At 42.4% G+C, this 27,500-nt stretch overlaps 2 protein-coding genes across 2 annotated transcripts in view; one reads left to right on the top strand and one right to left on the bottom strand.

Annotated features, from left to right (window-relative positions):
- The window catches only part of LOC143028297 (immunoglobulin domain-containing protein oig-4-like), a 97,122-nt gene extending 69,800 nt beyond the window's left edge, over positions 1 to 27,322 (bottom strand). Inside the window, exons 1-2 of the mRNA XM_076190172.1 lie at positions 27,203 to 27,322; positions 12,610 to 14,381 (exon numbers count right to left, since the gene is read on the bottom strand). Of these exons, the coding sequence (XP_076046287.1) occupies positions 12,610 to 12,675 (66 nt within the window). The 5' untranslated portion in view covers positions 12,676 to 14,381; positions 27,203 to 27,322. The remainder of the gene's footprint in view (positions 1 to 12,609; positions 14,382 to 27,202) is intronic.
- Positions 1 to 27,500, top strand: part of Plod (procollagen lysyl hydroxylase) — a 550,148-nt gene that overhangs the window by 464,486 nt on the left and 58,162 nt on the right. The gene's annotated exons all lie outside the window — the stretch shown is intronic.

Raw genomic sequence — 27,500 nt, 5'->3', positions numbered from 1 at the left:
CAGTGCTTCTAACCTTGGGGACAATATCCAACCGAAGATGTGGCAGAGAAGAGTTTCAAGGACGGGTAAGCACAGTTAAAATAGTTCAGCAATCTTCTTTGGGTGAAGAATAATACCTAATCATGAAGGAATGCTTCGTGACTCTTGCCCGTAGGAATGTTATTAGAGTCGTATGTTTCTTGTGTTTACGGCTTGTGCTGCAAATGATCTCCCTTATTTTGTGGTAACACAGACCATCTTTGTGTGTGTGCGTGTGTGTGTGTGTGTGTGTGTGTGTGGCTTAGTTTGATTTTTCACATTTGTTACATTGACGATCTTATTACTATTTATTGCACGATTCTTGTTGTACGTACCTGCGTCACTCAGGAATGACAAACTTCTATCAATACTGTGATGATGGTGTTCTCATGTTATTTTGTGCATTCGTATGCGGCCTCCGACCCCCGGCCATTAAACTAAAACCGGCTACGCGTATTAAATCACGAACCCAATTTTGGGGAAGAAAAGCTCAGTCGGAGATCTCGGTTCTTGTGACCCCTCAGGACTTGTGTTGTGGGCCAAGGAAGACCTTCTGGTCCATAAGAGGGCCGGACACCGAACGAATAAAAGAGGAAAAGAATAAGTTAGCGGGTCTGCAAAAGCATACCACTGATACGTTAATGTGTTACGTCGGTCGAACCCAGCCGCTGATTTGTCGTCATCATCACTAATCCCACCTCTCTCTCTCTGTCTCTCTCTCTCTCTCTCTCTTTCTTTCTTTTTCTCTTTCTCTCTCTCCTTCGTCTTTTTCTCCTCCTCCTTCTTTTTCTTCTACTTTATCTCCCTTGTCCCCGTAAAGGGTACTGGCTGTATATCGTGCTCAGTTTATATTTTATGAATAGAGATTCAAGAAACAATGTTGCTCAGTTTGAACGCCTGCTGTCCCTTCGATCTGCTACCCTCCTTAACTCTTTCCTTTACCGCCTCTACGGTTTTGTCCCCGAGGTAAGATTCGCTGACTGTTGCTGAAAAATACAAAATAAAAATGCTCACTCCCATGACGTCACTCTGCCCCCAGGCGCCAATCACCATTTGTTGCCAGACTTGGAGGAGGAGGTGGGGAGGGGGGTGGGTTGAGCTTCCCCTGTCATCATCTCAATTACTCTCAAGCAGGACCTTATCATCATCCCTTCGTCGCCACCGCCGTCGGGGTTGGTTCCTCCATTACTGTGGCCCTTAGTGTCCCATCAACATTCCAGTCTCTGGTCTCATTTCGCCGATTTTGTCGGGTGTGGTGGCGGGGGGGGGAGGTGCTTCCGCCGCCTTGGCACGCTCTCCCTCGAGGTTGCACTTGAAGCCTCGCGGCGGAGGGGCGGTTATTGTTCTTATTATCGTTATTAGGATGTGGTTTTGTTGTTGATATTATTGTTATTATCGTTGTTATTATTATTTTATTATCATTATTATTGTTATTATGTTGCCGTTTTAATATCATTTTTGTTTTTTCTATTATTATTATTATCATTATCATTATTATTATTGTTATTAGCATTATTATTATTATCATTATTGTTCTTATCATCATTATTATTATTAATATTATTACTATTATTAACTATCATTATTATTATCATTATAATCATTATTGTTATTATTATTTTATTATTATTATTATTATTATTATTATTATTATTATTATTATTATCAATTATTATTCCTGCGGCTTTTGGCAATAAAGAACGTAAAAAAACAAAACAAGTCCGGCAGTCACAAGAACGTCTGTGACAACACTGACATCTCAATATATGTTCCTTCCCTTACCCCTTCGTTCAAAGACACAAAGAAATACAACCTAAAATCCTCCTCCTCCTCCTCCTGAATCTCCCGTTCCTCCTCCTGGCTCTTCCCTTGGCCGCCGCCGCCATCGCCCCTCAGCCCCATCGACTCATTACCGAATTCCAATAGAGTGTCTCATCTGTTGTTAGCTAATTGCACTCACTTAATTGACTTTTGCCCCCGTGCAGCAGCTTCATTCCATAATAAAGTCTCCCTTCTCCTTCCCTCTTCCAACTTGTTCTCTCTCTCACTCTCTCTCTCCTCTACCTCCCCATTCCTCTCTCTCTCTCTCTCCCTCTCCCCCATTCCTCTCTCTTCCTACTCTCTCTCTCTCTCCCTCTACCTCCACATTTATCTCTCTCTCTCTCTCTCTCTCTCCTCCCCTCTCTTCCTACTCTCTCTCTCTCTCCCTCTCTTCTGCTCTCTCTCTCTTCTGCTCTCTTTCTCTCTCTGTCCCTGCTACTACTTCCTTCCAAATATATTTATTTCCTGACTCGTACCCTCCCTCCCTCCCTCCCTCCCCCCCACTTCTCTCCTTTGCGCGGCGGCGTCTCCCCCTCCCCCCCGCCGCGCTGAGTCTTTTGCGTACGTTTCATGTGTGTTTGCGTGTGTGTGTGTGTGTGTGTGTGTGTGTGTGTGTGTGTGTGTGTGTGTGTTTACTCGTATGTGTTTGTGTGTTTGTGTGTGTGTGTGATTCACCATGGTCTTGGATCACGTGTTGGACTCGTGATCGACAGCTATTTCCCTCACAGAGGAGAGATCAGAGCTCATATACGACCGATCTATGGGTAATGCTGTGACCTTACACGCACGCACACACACACACACACACACACACACACACACACACACACACACACACACACACACACACACACACACACAACTCCCCGCCCACGAGAGTTGGAGTAAAGACTCGCAGCGTAGTGATACTGAAATTATTTCTGCATAGGGTGGGATTCGAACCCGGACCGCCGTAGTGACGGCCGGGAATTCTAGCCACTGCGCCATCGTGTCGTATGTATGTGCTTGTGTGTGTATTCGATTTGATTGTAGAGTTCAGGCAAAGGAAATATATACGAATGATCCCGTCTCTCTGCCTCCATTGGTCAAACTTAATCTTAATTTCGTTCTTGTTATCTGATTGGACTTTATCTTCTCTGCTATTCTATAAACCAGTCCATCTGTTTGGGGGAATGCAATTCTCAATATTCCTAGGAGTCTCTCTCTCCCTCTCTCTCAGTGTACATATATATATATATATATATATATATATATATATATATATATATATATATATATATATGTGTGTGTGTGTGTGTGTGTGTGTGTGTGTGTGTGTGTGTGTGTGTGTGTGTGTGTGTGTGTGTGTGTGTGTGTGTGTGTGTGTGTGTGTGTGTTTGTGTGTGTGGATAATATTTTAAATGTAGCCCCACTCCTGCGTTTCTTCTCGTCTGTGGCCCTTTCTCTCTTCTGGCGTCAATTAATAAGGAGCTATTAGCAGCCCACCATCACCTCTTCGACCTTAGTCGCCCCCCCGCGTTGCCCGTTGGAACCCGGAACGGCATGGCGATGGAAAGCCCTCGGCGGAACGCACGGGTAAATGGACGCCGCGTGAGATGGATGGCATTGGATGTTGTGCCTAAGAGAAATAGATGTCACTTGAGTAAGAAAAGTGGCTGAGGGACTTGAAACTTGCGGAAGGCGGAGACTTTCCAAGCGTGGATTGGATCAGGGAATGCATAGAACGGTGCTGTTGTGTGTGGCGTGGGTGTGGATCACCCTAGAGTAAGGTAATCAAGAAGAGAGCAAATGGAATGCAAAGGGATGATAGGGTGCTGAGGATGTGTACGTGTTCAGAACGTGGTGCATACCCTAAAAGAGAAAATGGACGGAGTGTATTGAAGCTCTGTCAATGCGTGGAGGAAAGAGAAGGAGAAAATAATATCCAGAATGTAATTGGATGACAAACGTAAGAGATGAATGAAGAGAATAGGGGTGGATACGCAATACATCAAAAAAGGGACGGCTTCTGGGAAAAGAGAAGAGAAAAGGAACAGCTCCAATCAACGGAATGAATTGTAGTGTACAATCTTTGATTTTTTTTTTTGTAACAAAAAAATAAAAATAGAAAAAAGAAAGAAACAAAATAGCTCCCCTTTAGAATGAAATGAAATTATAAAAGAAGTTTTGCATTTACTGGAAAACATTTCAAATCGTCTAAACATTTTATATAAAAGCCAGAGAATGTAAACAAGTATCTTGGATTGATAGCATGAATATATAACTTCAAGAATTTTAATGTCAACAGCAAGCTATGTAAATATGAATATAAATATACATACACACACACACACACATATATGAGTGTGTGTGTGTATATATGTGTGTATACATGTATATATATATATATATATGTATATATATATGTATATATAATGTATATATATAATATACATATATATATATATATATATATATATATATATTATACATATATATATATATGCGTGTATGTGTGTATATATGTTTGTGTATGTATAGTTTGCTTACATTTGAAGTATGCTTTTTCCATGGATTACTGAAGGCAGTGGCAGGGTTTTAAAACTGATATGAATGATGCGCTGTAAATACCGTTTTACTCACTCATTGACCGTGTCACGTTGATAACAACTAACCTATTAGGACATCTAAATAACTCTTGATTTGTATCGAAGGTACGAGAAACCTCATAGTTGCAAATACTAGAAGCATTGATGCTCTCATTATTGCCTGGAGACGTTGACCTTGTGAAGGTCATCAAATGATATGTCATTCTGTATCTCGCCGTGATGTGGGCTTCAAGGTCAGGTTGCGTACCACCATTTACTCAAGTGAAAGTGCCCACACTGGACCAGACGAGGTGGGACCAGAATATGAAGACATGCAAAAATCAAAGACTTTATTTTAACTGCAAGAACTATATGTAGGCAGCCACTTGCCGATATTTTGAATGGTCATAGTTACTGCCCTGTTTATTAAATAGTTTGTGGATAGTAACCCCCAACTCGATAGTTAGTGACACCAATAATGTCGGTGGACTTGACCGTGTATATACCCCGCGTGATATCATAACCAGTGGCGGTGATGGTAACGGTGACGTCATGTCAAAGTGACGTAGACATCTTTATACCACCAGTAACAGAAGAAGGAAAAGGAGGTGAATTAGGAGGAGGAAGAGGAGAGGAAGACGGATAAGGAACTTACATTCCACTAAACGACACGAGAGGTGGTGGTCGTGGTCGTCGTGGTCGTGGTGAAGTCGCTAGGATACGTGTGAATAAGTGCTTGTGTGTGTGTGTGTACTTCTTTCGGTAGAGTAATAAGCTATATATCACGAGTCCAACACGCGATCTAAGACCACGTTGAATAACACGTACACATATCTATGCTCTCTTTCCTTCACCCCACGGTTCTCTATGTATCTATCCATCATACACACACGCGCGCACTCACACACACGCACATACACACACACATACGCGCGCACACACACACACACACACATGAACACACACACACATGTATACACACAGCTATCATGCAAAGTATTTGTATATTCTTTCTTTTATCTAATTCATAATTTAGTTAACAACCAGTTACCCGCTTTTTTTAAGTTTCTGAATATCATTTAATCCAGTTCTCGCAGAAATAGTATGATCGTTTTAGGTCGGCTTAGATTTAGATAAAGTTATATATTTCATCCGGTGCGGCTAAATCCGCACATACGTCTCAGATAAAGAGAAAAAATAATGAGCAAGGTAAGGACAATTGTGTTTCATCGAGCTATAGACCAAATGTTAAGCAACGTTAGTGAAGAGAATTTCTGTCAAGTTTAGATCAACGAAGTTTGATAGTCCGTACGTTTCCCGGCCATCCAGCCGGCCATCCAGCCGGCCAACCGGACCTCTTCTCTCCCGCTCCAGTCACGTCTTCCCCCGAAGGCCTTTCGTGTCCCTCCACTCGGAAATCGGTATTGTTTTGTTTTCTCTTCCTGAAGTCGGACTGAAAGTCAGTAGCTGTGAACGAATGTACATTGTGTATGTGTGTGTGTGTGTGTGTGTGTGTGTGTGTGTGTGTATCAAATGAAGTTAAGGCAAATCAAGTAGCCATTCGAAATTCACTGCTGAACAAAGACCTCTCCCAACATCTTTAATATACAACCTATCATGCTATGATAGCCCATATTTATGTATTATATTTATAGTACAAACGCTGTACTCATTTCCTAATGTAAAATCCATTTCCTCTTTTCTCCAAGTCCGTGTATGACTTATGCTCTTTTGAAAGAAATCTGTTACTCTCATGTAGTAGTCCTCTGCAAAATTTACTAGGATCTCATCTCTGTAGTTTCCCACACTTGTTCCAAACTTTCGAACGGTATGTATGTATATATATATATATATATATATATATATATATATATATATATATATATATATATATATGCATATATACACACACATATGGTAAATCTTTAGAAATGCACACCAACGCGATAGGGCAATAGAAAAGTAAACGACAATTTTGTAAATTATAATACACCAACGTAATATACGTCATTCTTGGCGGTAATCAATAACGGGAAAAGTTGCTGAACGCTACACATAAACAAACGTATGCGCTTCGACTATTTGAGACGCCATCTTTGTTTTGGTAGATGCGTAGGTCGAAGAAATTAAAGTATGATAAATTCGTCTATTCTAACCTAACCTACCTACTTACCTAACCTAACCTACCTATCTAACCTAACCTACCTACCTAACCTAACCTAACCTAACCTAACCTGCATTTAGTAATGCGGTACCAATAATTCTAGAGGTCGCCAAAGTGTTCGTTGTTTTCTTCGACCTCCGAATATATCAAAACAAAGATGGCGTCTGAAGAAGTCGATGCGACCGTGTTCGCTTGTGCATAGCTTTTAATGTTTTCTGTTAATGAGTTCCGCCAAGAAAAATATGTAATACTTTGATGTATTATATGATTTACAAAATTAATATTTAATTTTCTAATGCTATATCGCGTAGGTGTGCACTTCTAAAAATGTAATATATATATATATATATATATATATATATATATATATATATATATATATATATATTTGTATATATATATATATATATATATGTATATATATATATATATATTATATATATATATTATACACACACACACACACACACACACATAAATATATATATATATATATATGTATATATACATGCATACATACGTACATACATGCATACAACTCGAACTTTTGGGTTTGCCTTTTTTACCACAAGGCAAAGACGCTGCCATCACGCTATGCTGGATATTCAAAATGAATGTTCTGAAACTCCCCCTATACATTCCCTGACATCAACTCGCACGACGTGATATGTAGTCTTAATTTCACCGAGTGATAAGATTCGAATTCCAGTAACTGAGCTATTTCATCCAAATGCCGTAACTTCATACACTTGTTGGTTGGCTCCCCTCAATAGAAAACTAGTTGAAATGAAGACTAATGACTACGCCGTGCGAGTTAATGTCGGGAATATATGAAACAAGTTCCAGAACATTCATTTTTAACATGCTGCATTGTATGATGATAGTGTCTTTGCCAAGGGTTCCAGTTCTAATGGCAAAACAGATTAATCTAACTGTCGTAACTTGACCTACACATACACGCACACACACACACACACACATACACACACACACACACACACACACACACACACATACACACGCACACACACACACATACACACACACATATGTATATGCATATATATATATATATACATATATATATATATATATATATATATATATATATATATGTATGTATGTATGTATGCAGAAAAAAACCACTGGGAAATAAGAAGCTTAGTCCGAACGTTTACGTCTATTTAAGACATTATCAAGGAATACACCTTGATAATGTCTTAAATAGACGAAAACGTTCGAACTAAGCTTCTTATTTCCCAGTGGGTTTATTTCTGCATATTTTTTTCTCGTGTGCCTTGTGAATTACTGAAATATATATATATATATATATATATATACATATATATATATATATATATATATATATATATATATCAGCCATTCTGAATCCGCTGCTGAACAATGGCCTCTTGAGTACCATTCCACGACTCGCACGACTCTGCGACGTCACTCCCGCAAACCTCTCTATATCATCTCCACCTTTTGTGTAGTCTTCCTTTTGCACGCTTTCCATCTCGTGGTTTTCACTTAGTAACACACTTGCTCCATCGCTCATTATTCGTTCGCGCTAATTCAAAAGCCCAATTCTACTTCTTCTCTTTTACCGCCTCCACAGTATCTTTCACTCCAGTCTGCTCTCTTACCCAACTTGCTCTCTTTCGGTCTTTCAGCGTCATTCCCACCATTAATCTCTCCATTCGTATATAATGGCTGGCACTACATTGATTGTAGAATTTGCGTTTCAAACATAAAGGTAGAGAGGCTCTCATTATCTTCTTATACTTACCCGTCATTTTCCAACCAATTGAAATACGCCTTTTTATTTTATTAATTATGATATTTAGACATTTCACCATCAGGCCTAAATAATTATACTTTTCAATATCTTCAAGAATTTCACCATCGATTATAATCTCTTTACTTTGAATTTTCGTGTTGAACTTTGGTTTTACTCTTATTCGCCTTTAAATCTACTTTGAGGATTTCTTTGTTCAAATCACTCAGCATATCTTGCAAGTCTTCTGCTCTTTCTGAAATAAGAATATTGTCATCCGTAAATATAAGGTGGTTAAAATATTCGACATTAGTCTTGAAACCTTTCTCTTTCCAACTCAACTGTCTGAAAATCTCTTCCAAACGAGCTGTAAATAGTTTGGGTGAAATTGCATTGCCTTGCTCTACTCCTTTCTCGGTTTTTATTATGTTTTATTTTTCATTTTTATGTAGTTATCTTCATTTATTTATTTGTATGTTTATGTAGTCAAATTACAGCGGTACATTTCGCATAGATCTTTTCTAGAACCCTTGCGATGTGTTCGTTTGCACCCTGCTTGCGTATCGAGTTTAGTGTTGTTATTTGTTCTACCAAGTCAAAGGCCTTCTCGTAATCCACAAAAGCTAGACAAAGAGGTATATTGTATTCTGCCGTTTTCTCGATCAGTTGATTCATCGTTTGGAAATGGTCTGGAGTCGAATATCCGCTTCTAAAGCCTTCCTGTTCTCTTGGTTAATTTTCATCTAAATTTTTACAAAGTTGATTTGTAAGGATCATGGTAAATAATTTGTATACATTTGAAAAGAAGATAATAGATCGGTAGTTTCTAAGTTTTTTTCTAGCATCCTTTTTTGTGGATTAAAATCTCTGTAGCATTGCACCATGATTCAGGAACGCTTTCGTAACATAAACACCGGATATACAACTAAGCTAATTTACAATTAATTTGTTTCTCTGCGCCTTTCAGAAGATCTATCGTTATGCCATCTTCCCCAGGTGCTTTTCTTCGCTTCATATTTTTTAAAGCAAACGCTACTCCTTCTTTTGTAAATTTTGGTACACTGATAACGTCTACAGATGAATTTACTGACTCATCGTCTCTTGGTAAATTTCTCCTACTTTTTTTTACCATCCTATCTCTACATTTCGTGATTTCTCCATATCTACCTTTCAAATATATAATTTGCTGCCTCCCTAAAATTAGTCTGTACTCGACCCCTTTAATAATTTTACCTTTCCGAATAGTTTCTTCTATTTCGCCCATGTATCCCTTTTTTTTTCTCAAATCTCTGACCTTTGTTGATAAACTTGGTTAGTTCTGATCTTTTTATATTGTCTCTTCCGTTTTTAATCTGCATAAAATTTCTTCTTTTAATTAGGTCATATGTATCTCCTAATTTCACTGCCAACTCCCTAATGATATTCACTAAATTCAAATTCATACCTTTGATGGTGCCCTCGTTATTTCTTAGAGCATCGAATCGCGTTTTGATATCCAACTGAAATTCCCTTTTAACCTTCACAAGAAGTATTTTCCTCTTCAAAAGTAATTTATTACTTTCGGCTCTGACGCTGAATTTGCTGTGTGACCTACCATTGCCTGGGCATTAACTATATTTACTTTATGACTAACATTCCTAACGTACTTCCTTTCATCTCTAAATATGAAGTCTAGTTCGTTCTTTATTCTTTCATTTAGACTTATCTAGTTACATCTACGACCTACACGCATTTTGGAAGCTTTACCATTAAAGTTGCCTATTTCCAACGTGTATTTACCTTTTTCTTTATACATTACCTGACTTAGATCAGGTACCTGTGAAGTTGGTACATAAATTTTACACATATGTTTGTATATATATATATATATATATATATATATATATGTACAAAAGAGGGTGATGGCTGTTGAACAAGGAAGGGAGAAGGCAGGAGCTAGGAGTGAGTGGAGGATGGCTATGTGTAGATGATACTGTGATGCAAAGAAATGGGGTCTGGGGGATGGTGGAGGTTCGGGAGTGGTTATGTGTGAATGGGATCTTGACGCAGCTCGAAGGGATTTCTCCCCGTCTTCTATTCTTCTGCAAAAGGGAACGGAAAGGTGGGGTCGTCGATTTAGTGATACAGGTATGACCCGTCATCCATGAGGAGCTAAGATTAGAGGGAGGAAAGGGTGGTGGATAGGAGGGAAATGGATGGGAGCGGGTATATGCCTGTGCAACCTCCCTGGTAAGGGGGAAAAGCCTTTTGTATATGTATATATATATATATATATGTGTGTGTGTGTGTGTGTGTGTGTGTGTGTGTAAATATATACGTATGTATGTGTGTTGAAAGTAAAGTTGACAACTTGGAGTGTATTTTGGTGATGGATAACTCAGAATGAGGCAGAGGTACTTTAATCTCTTACGTTTCGGCTATACACCTTATATATTCATATGCTCCGGCGACATTATCTCACTAGTTGCCTCGGAAAGCCCACATCGTGATCGGCACTTGCCCGTCTCGTTCTGTTTGCTAATTTGATTCTGCCACCATGACTTTCCCGGTTGTTTTGGCAAGCATGACGAATCCTTCTCTATGATTGGTGATGTCTTCTGTGCTGATGTGTTTTCCTTGTTTTTCCATCAATTCCCATATTAATCACTTCCGTGTTATGCCAGTCTGGGAGGTGTCCGTATTTATCTAAATGTACGACCAATGAGTTGTGTGTTCTGTGGTGTTTGATGTCATTCCTGTGGTCATGAATACACTTGTCTATGCCACGTGACGATTCGCCAATGTAAACTCGTATCTTGTATATCAGCACACCGTGACAGAACAAAACGAGGAGTATTCATATATATATATATATATATATATATATATATATATATATATATATATATATATATATATATATATATATATATATTCTTCCCCTAAATCTGTGGTTCTTAACCCTTGGATCGCGACCCAAAGTTGGGTCGCCAAAGCATATAAATGGGGTCACCAAGGATTTGTGAACTTATTATTTTCAAAATATTCCTATTGAAAATATTATCAAAGTATTAATCCTGATTGTAGAATCCCAAAGTCATTATTATCTAAGATTGAGCAAAACATTTTTTCTGTCACACATTTTTACAAGCACAAGTACTTTATCATTTAAATAAAATGTTTGTGAAGGTAAGGGTCGCCATGGTCGATCTGGACAGGATTTTGTGTCGCAGTCAAAAAAAAAAGAAAAATTAAGAACCATTGCTCTATGAATAATCTGGATGTGTATTGCAGTTCATTGAGAGTAAATACGAATACATCATCGAAACATTAAAAATATATATATCCAGCGAGATTGCTAAACAAATTAAAAAGGGAGCCATTGAAATTGCCACGAGGGAGAAAACTGAAGAAAAGTCCACGAATTAATGCATCTTAGTACCACACTCAAAGAAACCTAAGCCCGTCGAAAGTCTTTTACAGATAGGCGGAGTTAAAGTAGCGTATACCTCCGGTCGAAAAATTAGAGACTTAGTGAAGTCTAGAATAGAAAAGAGCGAAAATAGCGTGATATACCATGTAAGTGATGCGCACGAGCTTACATTGGCGAATCGTCACATGGCATAGACATCAAACACCATAGAACACACAACTCATTGGTCGTATATTTAGATAAATACGGACACCTTCCATACTGGCATAATACGGAAGTGATTAATAAGGGACTTGATAGAAAAGCAAGTAAAACACATCAGCACAGAAGAAACCACCAATCGTAGAGAAGAAATCGTCATGCTTGCCAAACAAAATATATAAGACGAGATGTATGTCTTCATGCCATTCTCTCTGAAGAAGGCGTGCATCCGAAACATATGAGATTAAAGTAATTGCCTCATTCTGAGTTTTCCCTCGCCAAATACACTCATGTATGTGTGTGTGTGTGTGTGTGTGTGTGTGTGTGTGTGTGTGTGTGTGTGTGTGTGTGTGTGTGTGTATGTGTGTGTGTATTGAGAAAAGAGGCAACACAAGAATCTTAGTCCGATTTTATTCCTTACTAGTTTCACGTTGAGCTTTGAGAAAGCTTATTGCGAAGCTAGTCAAGATTAAACTCAGTTTAAGTTTCCTGTGTTTCTTCGTCACACCCACGCTCAACCTCTCCTCCATACCTTTCCCTCCACCTCTCCCCCTCCTCCCACCTGCAACCATCTGACGCCGATGATGGTGGATGCCACTTACCTGGGTGCCGTCTTGTGGGACTTTTGCTAGGCAGACTCCGCACTCACCTGTTGCACGCCGAGCAGGAGGCTGAGTAGAATCAGCTTTCGCAGTAGGAACTTGAAGTTGCACATCTTTGCTGCGACAGGTTGGCAGATGGTTCTACCGTGGAGGGCGGATAATGTGGACGATCTGCGAGGGCGCTGGTCTTGTCAGTGACAACGTTGTTTATGGGGCTGGGGTCAGTCTAATGTTGTTCTTCGCGGCGAGTATTGCTCCTCTTGAAGAGTGAGAGCCTCGTTTACTTCTGAGATGAGCGAAAGATTTCAGTTGTTTTTTCAAACCCTCTAGTCGAATATACGAAGAGGACTCGAAGGTTCTTCTTTTTTTGAGACAAAGAGAATCTTCGCAGGAGACACCTTCGGCGTTTCGCAAGGGTCCTTTCTTCTCTTGGGAACCACCTTTCTTACGATGGCGGTTGTGCTAGTTATAAGCGTCGTGACTAGATTTCTTTCCTTTGCACAAAATCGTAGTTTTATTTTCGGTGGCCGAGTTTTCCCTGGTCCCGTTTCACTGCGCTGTTCTTGTTTATGTCGATGGCAGGGATATGCTCGTAGGAGCTCTTACCCGCATCGACTTCGACACTTCTAACGTTTCTTTATCGCAAGCGAGTCCCCAGTTCCCTTTCCCCCCTCGGTCAGCTGCGTTGACACTGGCCGGGCAGATAAATACGCAGCCTCACCTCAGAGAGCGAAGACGATCTTGCCAGAGTCCAGTTTTCATGAATCTTTATTCATGGGCACACATCTCCCCACGTGCGCCGCGTGTTTAAACCCGCGGGGTCACGCCCTTTGCGTCGTGTACGCGCGGGAGATACCAGGAAGTGTGTGTACGTGCACAGAGGCCTTCCTGGGCGGGCGCTCAGTCGTCATTCCACGTGCTTCAGGCGATGCTTGCCCGAAGCTAACACGCAGTGGTAAGTACAGTACAGCTGAGTCGGCGTGGGAGGTTGCTCGCACCGGAAGCTACCGGTTCTGTATCGTCTCGCATCCTTCCTCCTGGCCGCCGGCTCACCCTCTCATAGCTTCCCTGCCACCCTCCTGTCACCAGAGAACAAGCAGGGAAGGAGTAAGGAAAGAAAATACAAACAGGAAAAAAAAGAGAAGCGACGAGTTCTTTGTTGTCGGTGTGTGGCAATACGAGTTCGAGCCTCTTACCTGGTCGTTGCACCCGGAAGTTGCTTTTGTTTTGTCCTTACTTTCAATTGTTTTTGTAGAGCCTGCGCGACTCTTTCTTTATACTTGTTCGCTTTTTGTCATCCTGTTCGCATCTCGAGCAAGATCCTCTGTACAATTTTCTTTGTTCTGCTCTTCGTTCGATGCCGTCAGCCGCCCCGCGCTTCTGGCCTAACGCGGATGTGTCGATCCTCTTGAAGAAGGGGAAGGCAGGGACGGATGGGGCGGAATTGAGCAGATACAGGTAAGGGAGAGAGAGAAAGAAATAGAGAGAGAGAGAGAGACGATAGAGGTATAGGCTCTTGCTAACCCTTTCTTTCCTTCTTGTCTTGAGTACTTCCTTTCTTCGGTACTCTTGTTGACAGATGAGCCCCCTTGGTGACAAGTGTTTCTGTTGCTGAAACCACGACCGGCCCGCCAGGTGACGTTCCTGAAGGCGAGAAGGAGGAGAAGAAGAGGAGGATAACCTCTGAGTTGCTTGGAATGGACTTGACCTGCTCCTCCTACTCCTCTTCCGTCAGAAATCTGGTTACGTGATCCTTACCCCACCGACGACTTCGCTGGAAATGTTTTGGTTGTGGTGGCGCTGGTATTGTACTTCAAGTCTGAAAATAACAGAACAGAATAAGTCCAGTGAGCCTGTCTCTCTCTCTCTCTCTCTCTCTCTTTCGCTCTCTCTCTCACTCTCTTTCGCTCTCTCTCTCTCGCTCTCTCTCTCTCTCTCTCTCTCTCTCTCTCTCTCTCTCTCTCTCTCTCTTCTCCCCCTCTCCCTCCTCTTCCTCCTTACCTTCCTCCTCCCTCTCAAAATCCACCTCCCCTTCCCCGTTCCTTTTTCCCACCGTTGTCCTCCTCCTCATCTCCCTCTCCCCTCTCTCTCCACTCCTCCTCTCTACCTCGCTTCTCCCTCTCCCACTCTCTTTCCATCTACCCTTCCTCCTCCTCTCCTCCTCTTCCCCTACCTCTTTTTCCTCCCCCACGTTTCCCCCCTCTTCCTCCTCCTCCTCTACTCTCCCTCCTTCGAGCATTTCCTACCCATGGCCATCGTGTTCGCTGATTACGCTCGCAGCTACACGTTGCCGCCCTCCTCCTCCTCCTCCTCCTCCTCCTCCTCCCCCTCCTCCTCCCCCTCCTCCTCCCCCTCCTCCTCCTCCTCCTCCTCCTCCTCCCCCCTCCTCCTCTTCCGCATTAGTATAATTTAACTTCGAGATTGGCCGCTGGATTGCCCTCTTACTTTTGTGGGCGCGAGTGATTTATGTAAGAGTTTCCAGTGTTTCATTACGCCCCGACTCAAGAAATGCCTTTCCTCCCCGAGTTTGTGCGCGCGGCCACATTTGTCCTGACCGTCCGTCACGGGAGGCTTTGTTGTCCTGCGCGGCGGCCCTCTCGCTGTATCCATTTCTTGAATAGAATTTTCTGGCCTCCTTTTGGTCGTCGTGACATTTTTATTGGCTCTCAGTGAATGCTAATGTGTGGGGGTGGGTATATATTTTCCAGTCTTGGGATGTTGATGCATGTTTGAGTGGGTATGTATTTTCCAGGCTAGGGATGCTTGTGTGTGATGTTGGGTATGCATTTTCCATGCTAGGGATGCTGATGCATGTTTGAGTGGGTATGCATTTTCCAGGCTAGGGATGTTAGTGTGTGGTGTTGGGTATGTATTTTCCATGCTAGGGATGCTGATGCATGTTTGAGTGGGTATGCATTTTCCAGGCTAAGGATGCTAGTGTGTGTTGATGGGTATGCATTTTCCAGGCTGGGGATGCTAGTGTGTGTTTGAGAGAGTATATAAACTCCAGGTTGGGGTAGGGTTGGCTTAGTTTGCGTATATATTTTCCAGGATGAGGATGTTGTGTGTTTGGGTGGGGTACGGGCCTTGTGGGTGGGTATATATTTCCCAGGCTTGGGGATACTGATTACTAGAGGGAGGGGTATATATTTTCCAGGATGAGGATGTTGTGTGTTTGGATGGATACATATTATCCAAGTTAGGGTACGGACTTTATGGGCGGGTATGTATTTCCCAGCCTTGAGGATACTAATGACTGGGTGGAGGGGTATATATTTTCCAGGCTAGGGTATGTTCTTTCTCAGGTTCTGGGATGCTAATGGGTGTGGATGGGGGGGGGTACATATTTTTCGTGGTGTCAGCGTGGTGGTGTAGTTTTTGGTTTTTGTTATGCTGATCAAGAGGAGAAGGTTCTACGCAGACGAGGACGAGGAGGAAGTCTGGCCGGAAGAGTACTGTATACACGGTTTGAATTCGTTCTAGTAAAAGATAATGATAATAGCTAAATAGATATATATAAATCGATAGATAAAGAGATATATAAACAAATGAAAGAATCATGACCCGTGTCTCTGTTGTACTTGCAACCAGGCGATTTCTTTCAGCGTAAGAAAGTCCTCTCCAAAGCCAAAGGTTTAAGATTGCTTCTTTTCCTTAACTAGAACAAAATTTGTAAAGTGCGTCGCCGTGTGGACGGACCCGAGCCTCGAAATTGTCATAAGATCTTCGAAGGGAAGAGGAACGAAGAACAACTACAACATCAATAAAAACACGATTCCTGGAAGTTGGGCTTGATGGTAGCAATTCAGAGCCACTATCTAATATAAAAAAGGAAGAAGAGAGAGAGAGAGAGGGGGGGAGGTCGAGTGTTGGAAATTGATGGATTGTGAATTATGTTGTTGCGGTGACAAGGAGAACTGTCAGTCGGGATGACCAACGCCTCGTGTACTTTGCCTCTAACAACATCGGTGCACGTATGTGCGTGATTTGGTGTATGTCTGTGTGCGGTTGGCTTGATCGTTTGCAGGCGGCCCCAGTTACCGTGACCTCGATATGGCGGATGCAACAAATGAACAACAACGCGCGTGTGTGTGTATATGTGTGTGTGTGTGTGTGTGTGTGTATACACGCAAGCGTTAATACACAACCCTCTGTGCACACGTGTTTGTGTGTGTGTGTGCATAAGAACCCTCGCTGCAAAGAATCCTTTGGTCCGGCACGAGACGCCTCGAGGAGGTGAGGCATCCTGAAGAACGCATTGACAGGGAAATGTCACCTTCTTGCCTCTCCCGAAGAGTCCCGGCAGCATAACCACAACGACCTACGAAGAATCCCCAATGACTGCGTAAATATTATGCCGTCAATATTTTAAGGACATCAATGGCGTCTCAACGGACCAGAGACCCAGAGTATTCTTTTATGATTGAAAACAAACATTCACTCATAAAAAGAATGTCGATCACTATCCCTCCATAGGGCCATGCAGTAGCCCAGTGGATACCGTGACAAACTCATGAGCAGGTGGTCGTGAGTCTGATTTCCTAGGTCCGCTTTTTGCTTCTTGCATTGGTTCCCGACAGCCCTGACCAGGCGGGGAGGCGACCCAAACATTGGCAAAAAAAAAAACAAAAAAAAAAAAAGTTTTTCCCTACCAGTAGGTTTCTCACTTCCCACTTTGTGGTGGTGATATGGTCAGAGATTTTGGTGAGTATACCTCCATTCTGCTACCCTCCTGAAACCTCTTTCCCAGCTTGATGACACCACCTTTTCGCTGTGATGTTATCGTCAAGAACAGAATACCTGGTCGTTTCCGACTGTCATTGTTCTTCTTCGTTGTTGGTACAAAGACCTGTTGCAAGCCTGTCTGTGTCACGACATAGCCTCCTTCTGGGAGCTGGCAGTCATTGAGGTCAGAGTCGGCTACGTGTATGTGTGTGTGTGTGTGTGTTCCTTACCCGGTCCACTGTATGGAGTACTGACTGCGCACTTTTTTTTTCAGTCAAGTTAACATTTTAGGGAATTAAAGAGACACCTATGTGCCAGAAACACACAGTAGAGAACGTCTTCGTGACGAAAATGGTGGAGAGACTAAGAGATTTTCTTTTTTCTTCTTCTTCATTTTGATTATTGAAGACGTAGGAAGTGATTTCTTTCTCGTCATCATCATCATCATCATCATCATCATCATCATCAGTATTATTGTTATGATCATTATCATCATTCTCATCCACATCTTCCCATTTCTGCTTCTCCAGCTACTTGTACCAGTTACCTGTCCTTCTCCTGCCACTCCTCCACCTCACAGTTTGGAGGGTTACCAGGGGGTGTACGGGGTGGATATACAGCTGACTAAAAAGTGGTAAATGTGGACTGGTGGGCTTATTGCTGACCTCTTATCAGTCCCTCTTAATCTGGACAAAATCGCCCAGTAAAAGTCAGAACGAAATTTCAAAAGAAGTCGCCAACTAGGATTAAGCTCGGAACCTTTGAAATACCATCCAATTGCGCTCCGGTATGACGCGTGACTTCGCAATCCGAATCATCCCATCACGCGTAGGTGGAGGTCGTCAGTAGTCCCAAAGCGAAGAAAAACAGGTTATGAGAAATGGACATAGAAATAAAGATCCGTATTCAAGAAATGGGTTTGATTGTTGGGTTTACTTCTATTGCAGAACTAAGTATGAGACGAAAACACAAATTGATTCCCGTCAAGCTGTTGAATTATTGAAGTCACCTTCTTGGCTTTCAAAAAGGTTTTTTGTTTTCTGTATTATTGTTCCAGGGGTGACTAAAGTATATGGTGAATTAGAAAATGTGTCACGTGGTGGTACCCCAATTTCAGGTCATAGGGATAGACAATATCCTTCTGAATGTCATTCTGTACAATAACACTTTATCCTTTATCACTGTGTCCTCATTTCCCTTGTTTCACAACTACTGATGACGTCATTACTTTGGATACCTGTGATTGGTCGAACTGGAGCGTGACGTGCACCAGGATGCTTCGTGATTGGCTGAGGTGAATCAGAAATACGCCACTGGTGTACTCATCTTTAGGTAGATTTGTATTTCGTAGCCGATGAGTCACAAGTGCTTCTGTTCCTGTAAAGAATGTGGCAGCGAAGAGGTGGTAAAAGGGGGTATTTGGTTGTCGAACAACGTGTTCGACAACCAAATACCCCGTTCACACGTTCACACATCACACATCCCTCTTAGGGAAGGTGTCAAGGAAGAGAAGGAGCAGGAAGAGCGACAGTAGAAGTTAAAAAGTAACGAGACCGGATCAAGGGGCAGACGAGGCGACAGTGCCCTCCGCGCCCTCCGGATCCTCTTCATCGGAGGCTGGCGACGGTGCCTGGTTTCTCCCGAAAACATCTTTTTGTTAATTGGACTCTGTTCCAGTGTGGTGCTGTAACCAGGAAGAACATAGTATGGGGCGAGTCCGGATTTTACACCGGCCTTCAAACACCCGGGTCACCTACTCGAGGACGAGGTCAGAGAAAGAGAGGGAGAGAGAGAGAGAGAGAGAGACGATGTAGAGGTGACCTCCACAATGTCGCTTCCAGAAAGTCGAGAGTCCCTCGGGGGGGTACGACCATCACCGAACAATGCAAGAGAAATGTCACCGCAACCACAACCGCCATCACCACGAAAGGCTTCCCTCTTGCAACACGTGACGTTGCGGTGGGTGGATGGGTTGAGGAGGGGGATTACTGGCGGGTAGACATCCTCCCCCTGCTGCTACTGCCTCATTAGGAGACGACCAGTCAGTGGTCGAAGTGGATTAACGAGTGGCGACGGTCTGCGTCGTCGTCAGGCTTCACGAGCTCTTGTCGTGTCAATCAGTAAATTCACTGAAGACACATTGACGACACACCTCGAGGATCACTGCATGGTGGCTTACCATTAGTAAATAAACTCATAATTGTAAGACCCTGCCTTCTTTAATATATATATATATATATATATATATATATATATATATATATACATGTATATATACACATATATATATGAGTAATTCGCTAGTGGACAGCGACATCAATCAGATAATTTGTGACCGCAGAGAGTGGTCCTTCCTAAACCTCGGAAGCCAGTAGCGCTTCGAGTTTGAAGAGTTTTAACCATCGATAGCTGAGCGGTGTAAGGCACTGACTTGGGAGCCTCTTGGAGCCAGAGCAGTAGGTTCGAATCCTCTGAGCAACGATCATAAAAATGATCTGATATATATATATATATATATAATAAATGACCGAAGAGAGCCTCTCTGAAAAGTGAAAGCTAAGAACATACACACTCTTTCTTTGTAGGAGGGTATAATCTCTTCTTTTGCTCTCATCAACCTAGATTGGAGACACAATGCATGGAATAAGCCTACAGCCGACGCTCGAAGTTTGTGTGTATGAACATATGTATGCAGATATATCACAAAACTGTTGGCAGGGAGGTGAAATTACTGCCAAAAATCCTTCATTGCAAACAAGAATTGTACAGCCAAAACAAAACCGGGCGTTCCTGTTTGATCATCGTCTCCTAAAGGTCCAACTGCATTGCCTTGTGTGCTTACGGGCAGTGTGCCACCAAATATGAGTAAGCACTGCCCAAGCAGATCTAAGTCTTGGACATCGAGTATCATGAAGAAAATGAATATCTATACTTACAACGTGAGAACCTTCCCAGAAGACCACAGGCTGAAGAGTTTAATGGAAGAACTAGACAACATAACGTGGGACTAAGTGGAGTCTGAAGAGCGGAAGAAAAGCTGATACGGTTACAAGATAGTCTCCATCTGTTCTACTATAGATGTAAGGAGAAATAAAGGTCTATTGGAAAAAGGATTCTTGGTTAAGCGAAAGGTTGCTGGTAATGTGGTGAAGTTTAGTAGTTTATCAGACAGGATAGCACCAACTATACAAAGTTAAAACAATGAAATTGAGTCCTTCTGTGATGATTTAAGTCAGATAAAGGATTAAGAAAAAAATGAACATACGTTGGTAATAGGCGACTTTGATACTAAAGTGGTAAAGAAGATGAGAGAAGTGTCGTGCATGGGGAAGTTTGGAGTAGATGAGAGAAATGACAGAGGCGAGATGTTGGTCAATTTTGCAGATGACTACAACATGATAATAATGTATACTGTCTTTCAGAAGCGCGTAGAAGAAGTCCAAATGAAACAACAAATAACGAATTAGACTTCATATGAGATGAGCGCAAGAGCGTTAGAAATGTTACGGTCGTAAATAGATATAATAAGTGATCATAGAATGTTAGGTTGCACTGCAAAATTAAATTTTAGAGCCGAGAGAAATAAACTAGTTAAAAGATAATGATAAGCCTTGCGAAGGTTAAGGATAACAAGAAGGAATTTCAGTTAGATATCAAAAACAGATTCAAAGCTCTTAGAGATAACGAGGACACCGTAAAATATATTCCCAAACCATCCCAATACTCTTTCATCAACCCTATCTCCCAACTCCTTTTCCACCCCCATTCTCTTCCTCACCTCCTCATTTCTCACTCTATCCAGCCTAGTAACCCCTATCAAACTTCTCAGACACCTCATCTCACACACATTCAAATTCCTCTCTTCCTCTCTTATGTTCCATTTTCTGTCCCATATAGTGCTGTCAGCACAATCACTCCATACAATCTCCTCTTAGTATCCATTCCCAAATGTCTATTTCTCATTACAATTTTTAATCCCCTCAATCTACATTCTACCTCCACCTCCACTTCTCTCTCCCTCATTCCTCCAGTCTCTCTCCCTCAATACTTCCACTCTGCTGCCACTTTCTCCCCTTGTACATCTCATCACCTTACTTTTACCCACATTTATCTTCAAATTACTTTTTTCGCACATCTTCCCAAATTCTGTCACTGAGTTACTCAATCCCTCCTCTGATCATGGCACTAGCGTAGTGTCGTCAGCAAACAACAACTAGCTTGTCTCCTATATTTCTCCATTTTTTTTAACCATCTCCAATCCCCGACCCATTACCCTTGCGTTTAATTCTCGCATAACCCCATCCATGTATAAATTGAACAGCCAAGGTGACAGAACACATTCCTGGCCAAGTCTTACCTTTACCTCAAACCACTCACTCTCTCCATACCTGATTCTAACACAGGCACTACTACTATCGTAAAAACTCTTGACTGCTCTTAACAGCTTTCTTCCTATCCCATATATCTGCAATACCTCCCACTGTGCCTTCCTGTCTACCCTATCATAAGCCTTTTCCAAATCCATAAAGGCCCGAAAAACATCCTAACCTTTTCCTAAAGCTTTCTCACATACCTGTCTTACCACAAAAATCTGACCCATGCAACCCCTACCTTTCCTAAACCCACACTATTCCTCACCAATTACTCCCTCTGTTTCTCTCCTAATTCTCTCAATCAAGACCTTAGCATAAGCCTTCCCATCTACACTTAAACTGATCCCTCTGAAACTACCACACTCACACCTATCCGCTTTTCCCTTGTAAAGTGGAACATCTACACTGTACCTCCTTTATTTAGACATTCTGCATGACACCCATCTAACCCAGGTGCCTTACCTGCTTTCATCTTAAAAACTGCCTTCATCTCATTATTTGTTCTCCATTTTACTCACTCATCAAGGTCATTTTCTTTGCGCTTCCCAATGCAACTACTTTTCTCTCCTTATCCTCCTTCACATTTAGCAACTCCCTTAAATACTCTGCCCATCTTCTTCTTACTGCCCTCTCTTCCACTATCATCTCTCCATCTGCATCTTTTAATTTTTCTTCTCTACTTGATTCGCCTCCTCTTCCTCTCTTTATTTCTTCCCAAAACATCTTTTTATTACTTTCAACATTTTCTGTCATACTATTACCCCATTTCACATCTGCTCTCCTCTTTTCCTCCTTTATATTATGTTTTACTTTTATTTTATTTTATTTGTTCCTTTCATATGATTCTCTTGTCCTATTTTGTAATCAATCTGTGAATGCTCGCTTTTTCTCTTCTACAACCTTCTTTGCTTCCTCATCTCACCACTCGTTACCCTTCCTTCTATTTCCTCCCGTCCTCCTTGTTCCACACACCATCTTTGCATACTTTGTGACTCCCTCCTTGGCAGTGAAAGTAGGAAGTACAAAGAACATCAAAGAAAACAAGTACTCCATAGCTACAATTAACCTAATCAAAATAAGGACTATCCAGTTTAAAAGCTGGAGAGATGAAATACAGTAGAACTAAAGTTTATCAACAAAAGGCAGAGATCAGAGAAAAGAAAGATAAAATGGATGAAACAGAGAAAACTATTCGGAAATGTTAAAGTATTAAAAGGGCCGATCGAAGACAGGCAGCAAATGAAATGGAGAGTTCATTGAATGCAGAGACAGAATGGTAAAAAGAGTATAATTTTTTATCAAGAGCTTTAATAGTTAAAGGCCGTAGATGAGTCAGTATATCCATCTGTTGACGTTAGTAGTGTGCCTGAAGTTACAAAAAAATACTCTATATAATATGAAACGAGGAAAAGCACTTGGGGAAGATGGTATATCGAAAGACCTAGGGAAGAAGGTTATTGTAAATTAGCTAAGTTTTACACCCAGTTCTTATGTCAAGAAAACGTAACTGAATTATAGTGCAATGCTAGAGAGGGATTTTGCTTCATAAAAAAGGAGAACAGAAAAACCTTAGTGACTGTCGACCGATTAGCTTTCTATCAAACGTATACAAAGTATTCTCCAAGATCCTTACAAATAGACTAAGCCAAGTTTTAGATGGAAAACAACCAAGAGAATAGACAGCCTTTGGAAGCGGATATTCGACTCTAGCCCATTTGCAGGCGATGAATCAACTAATCGAAAAAACGACAGAATACAATATACTTATTTGTTTAGTTTTTGTAGATTACGGGAAGGCCTTAAACTCGGTTGAACAAAGTAATACTAAGCTCGCTACGCAAGCAGGGTGCAAACTAACAGATCGAAAGGGTTCTAGAAAAGATTTATGCGAAAGGTACCGTTGTAGTTTGAGTGCATAAAGATAAAGAAAAAATAAGGATCAAGGAAGGTGTACGGCAAGGTGATACAATTTCACTCAACTTATTTACAGCTTGTTTGGAAGGATGAGTTGGGAAGATTTTTTTTTTTTTTTTTTTTTTTTTTAAGATTAATGCTGAATACTTTAATAGCCTAAGAAAAAAAGAAGAGAAGCAAAGCATAAGATAAAGGAGGCAAAAAGGAAAGTACATGTAAAATGGGAGAGGAGTATTACAGAACGTTTTGAAAGTAGTTAAAAAAAATAGAAGGGAATTAAGAGAGAAAAAGGAGGTGAGTCAAGCAGAAAAGAAAAGGTAAAAGACGTAGATAGACATAAGTTAACACAAGGAGGGGCAGTAAAGGGAACATGGGTATACTATTTAGAGAGCTATTGAATGTGGAGGAGGATAGGGAGGGATTGGTAGTAGCAATGGGAGGCGCTAAGTAAAGGACGTTGATAGCAAAGTAGAGGAAAAATGAGAAAAGATGAGGTGCAAGTAGTTTTTGAAAATGATAACAGTAGGTAAGGCACCTAGGTTAGATGGATGGCATGCAAGAGTGTCTGAAAAACGAAGGTACAGTGATAGTGGAGTGGCTAGTGAGGTTATTTAATGTGTGGTTAAAGATGGGTTGAGTACCGGAGGACTGGAGGAATGCCTGTATAGTTCCGCTTTACAAAGGAAAAGGGGGCAAATGTGAGTGTAGTAGTTTCAGAGGGATCAATTTGTTGAGTGTAGTTAGGAAGGCTTATGGAAGGGTCTTGATTGAGAGGATTAGGAGAGAAACAATGTGGGTTTAGGAAAGGTAACAGTTACGTGTATCAGATTTTTCGTAAGGCAGATATTTGAGAAACATTTAACAAAGAGTATGTTTTTTATGCCTTTATGGATGTGGAAAAGGCTTATGACAGGGTGATTGGGGGAAAGCTGTTAAGAGCAGTCAAGAATTTTTACGACAGTAGTAGAACCTGTGTTAGAATTGGAAATGGAGACAACGAGTGGTTTGAGGTAAAGGTGGGACTGCATTAGGGCTGTGTCATGTCACCATGGCTGTTCAATACATACATGGACAGGTTAAAGAAAATGGAGAAAAGTGGAACGTGAGCCAGTTGTTGTTTGCTGATGACACTGCGCTTGTGGCAGGGTGAAAGGGGGGATTAAGGGAGTTAGTGACAGAGTATTGGAAGGTATGCGATAGAAGAAATTTAAAGGTAATTGTGGTTAAAATTAAGGTAATTAGATGTACAAGGGGAGAGAATAGCAGCGAGTTGGAGGTAAATATTAAAGGAGAAATTAAGGTAATTAGATGTACAAGGGGAGAGAATAGCAGCGAGTTGGAGGTAAATCTTAAAGGAGAGAGGCTAGGGAGGTGAATAGCTTTAAATATTTGGGGTCGCGTGTAGCAGGAAAGGGAGGAGTGGAGGTGGAGGTAAATTACAGACTGAGAGGAGCCTTGGGGATTATAAAATTATGAGAAATAGGCATCTGGGTATAGATGCAAAGAGGAGATTATATGAAGGGGTGGTTGTGGCAACGCCAATGTATGGGGCAGAGACTTGGAATTTAAGAGAGGCAGAGAGGATTTTTTTTCAATGTGTATGGAGTCAAATGTCTGAGAAGTATGGTAGGGGTTACAAGGTTAGATAGCGAGAGAAACGTGGAGATGAGGAGGAGAGCGGGGGGGGGGCGGAGAGGAGATGGCAGATAGGGCTGATGAAAGAGTATTGAGATGGTTTGGACACATGGAAAGAATGAATGAAGAAAGATTATTTAAAGAGGTGTGGAAAGCAAAGGTGGGTTGAGTGAACTTGAGGGGACGACCGAGGATGAGATGGATAGATTGGATGAAATAGACGTTGAGCAAGAGGGAATGTCTGTTAAGCAAGGAAGGGAGAAAACAGAAGTAGGGTTGAGTGGACAATAGTTGTGTATAGATGATACTGTGAAGCAAGGAAGGGAGGGGCCGGGGGATGGGGGGGGGGGGTAGGGAGTGGTTATGTGTGAATGATATTTTGACGCACCCCGAAGGGATTTCTCACCATCTCTTTTTCTGCATGAGGGAACAGAGAGTGGGGGTCGCCGAGTAAGTGAACTGGCTTTGTGGATGTACTATCATGCTACAGTGCTTCTGACCCAGGGGAGTGGTCGGGTTACAGGGATAACCCGTCATATATATACGGGTATATATATATATATATATATATAATATATATATATATATATATATATATATATATGTATTTATATGTATGTATATATATATATATGTATTTATATATATACACATTTATATATATATATACATATATATAAATATGTGTATACTGTATATATAAATATATATGTATATACATATATGTATATATATATGTGTGTGTGTGTGTGTGTGTGCGCGCGTGCGTGCGTGTGTGTGTGTGTGTGTGTGTGTGTGTGTGTGTGTGTGTGCAGTATATCCCTATTATGTACCAAGTGATACTTTCCCTTTTCCTCCCACTGCTGCCCGGGAATGCTGTCTGTAACCGTGGCTGCCGCTTACTTAGTGGTGGTGGGGAGGAGGGTGGGAAGAGTAACTGCGCACCATTGACGATGACAGTAGCTTCAGACTACATTTTTAAAACCACAGCTATTTCATCACTCGCTGAACTGCGAGAGCTATTTATCGACGCCACTCAAAGCACAGGAGGCGAGGTCGTCGTGGTCAATGACAAACGTTTTGACAATATCTTTATTGCCAGTTGTTATTGATCCAGTTTGAGCCCGAGAGACGCCCTTTTTATGTAGAGGTCTCGAGACCGGAAACCACCAACCAACCTCCCCACTCTCACCCCACCCCACCCCACCCTCACCCCTCCCTCGTGTAGAAGGCAACCTGACGTCTCCTGACGCAATCTTGCGACCTGCGGAAATGTTTTTGTGGGAGGTCTTTGCTCAGCAGTGGACTCCGAATGGAGTGGCTGATAGATGGATCGATTGAGGACAAGCAGACCAAGGGATCAACGCGTTTCGTCAAACCAGGTCCTCGTAGCAAAAGGAGCAAAGACGCGAGGCAATGCAGACGAAGGAAGCCGACCTCCGGCTCTGAGGCCCTGAGGCCCTGTGGCCTCCTGGAGGAGATACCAGACCCCTTGAAGCCCATCCCAGCCCAGACCTCGTGATGCCCTTTCCCAGCCCAAATATCTCTCTCGCCTCGAGTCACTCCACGGGCTGGGCGGAGTGTGACCTGCGCCACAGTGAGTTCGAGAGCAACGCCCGTTCTTTCATCGCAAGAGAGGCGGCGACGACGAAGGGGAAGGTGAAAGAGGCTCGAGTCCACAAAGAGGAGCGTCTCGGTGGACGCTACGTGCCTCAGCTGCGCGCTCTCCACGCCCTGAACGGAGAAGTCGCATGACCCCGAAGGACGCATGGGTGAAAGTGGAGAGGAGCGAACTGCGGTCCACGGGAACCCGACGACGGAGGTGCGACTCGAGTGGATGACGCGGCGATGGACTCCCTCGACGCACGTGACCCGAGGAGGAGGAGGAGAAGGAAGAGGAAGAGGACCCTTGGGCACAGCCCGTCCCCCTCCCCTCCCCACCGCATGCCGTGTACCTAACCTAAGAAGTAAACAAGACCACGTGGGCGCTTACCTGAGTGAGAAGGTGAGTCAGAGAGGGAGGTGGCTGAGGGGGGGTTGTGGATCCACCGCCGCCGCCTCGACGTAGAGTCGCCGGGATACTGAGCCACCTGACTGCCTGCCCGCCCTTCCCGTGTGCCAGCTGCGCAGACAGACGGAGGGCCGCTGGCTGCGACTGCGATTGGGAAGGAAGGAGGCGTGGCGTTAAGAGCAGCTGGTTAGTGGACGCAGCAGCTGAGTGTGGTGGGACCCAACCGACCTCTCTTTTTGTACCCACCTGCTGCCTGCCTGCCTCTCTGCCGTCCTCCGGC

The sequence above is a fragment of the Oratosquilla oratoria genome, chromosome 9 (genome assembly GCF_046742065.1).
Source record: "Oratosquilla oratoria isolate Oo_2021 chromosome 9, ASM4674206v1, whole genome shotgun sequence".
Lineage (NCBI taxonomy): Eukaryota > Metazoa > Arthropoda > Malacostraca > Stomatopoda > Squillidae > Oratosquilla > Oratosquilla oratoria.
Note: the sequence above shows the minus strand (reverse complement) of the source record. Positions and strands in the feature narration are given on the sequence as shown.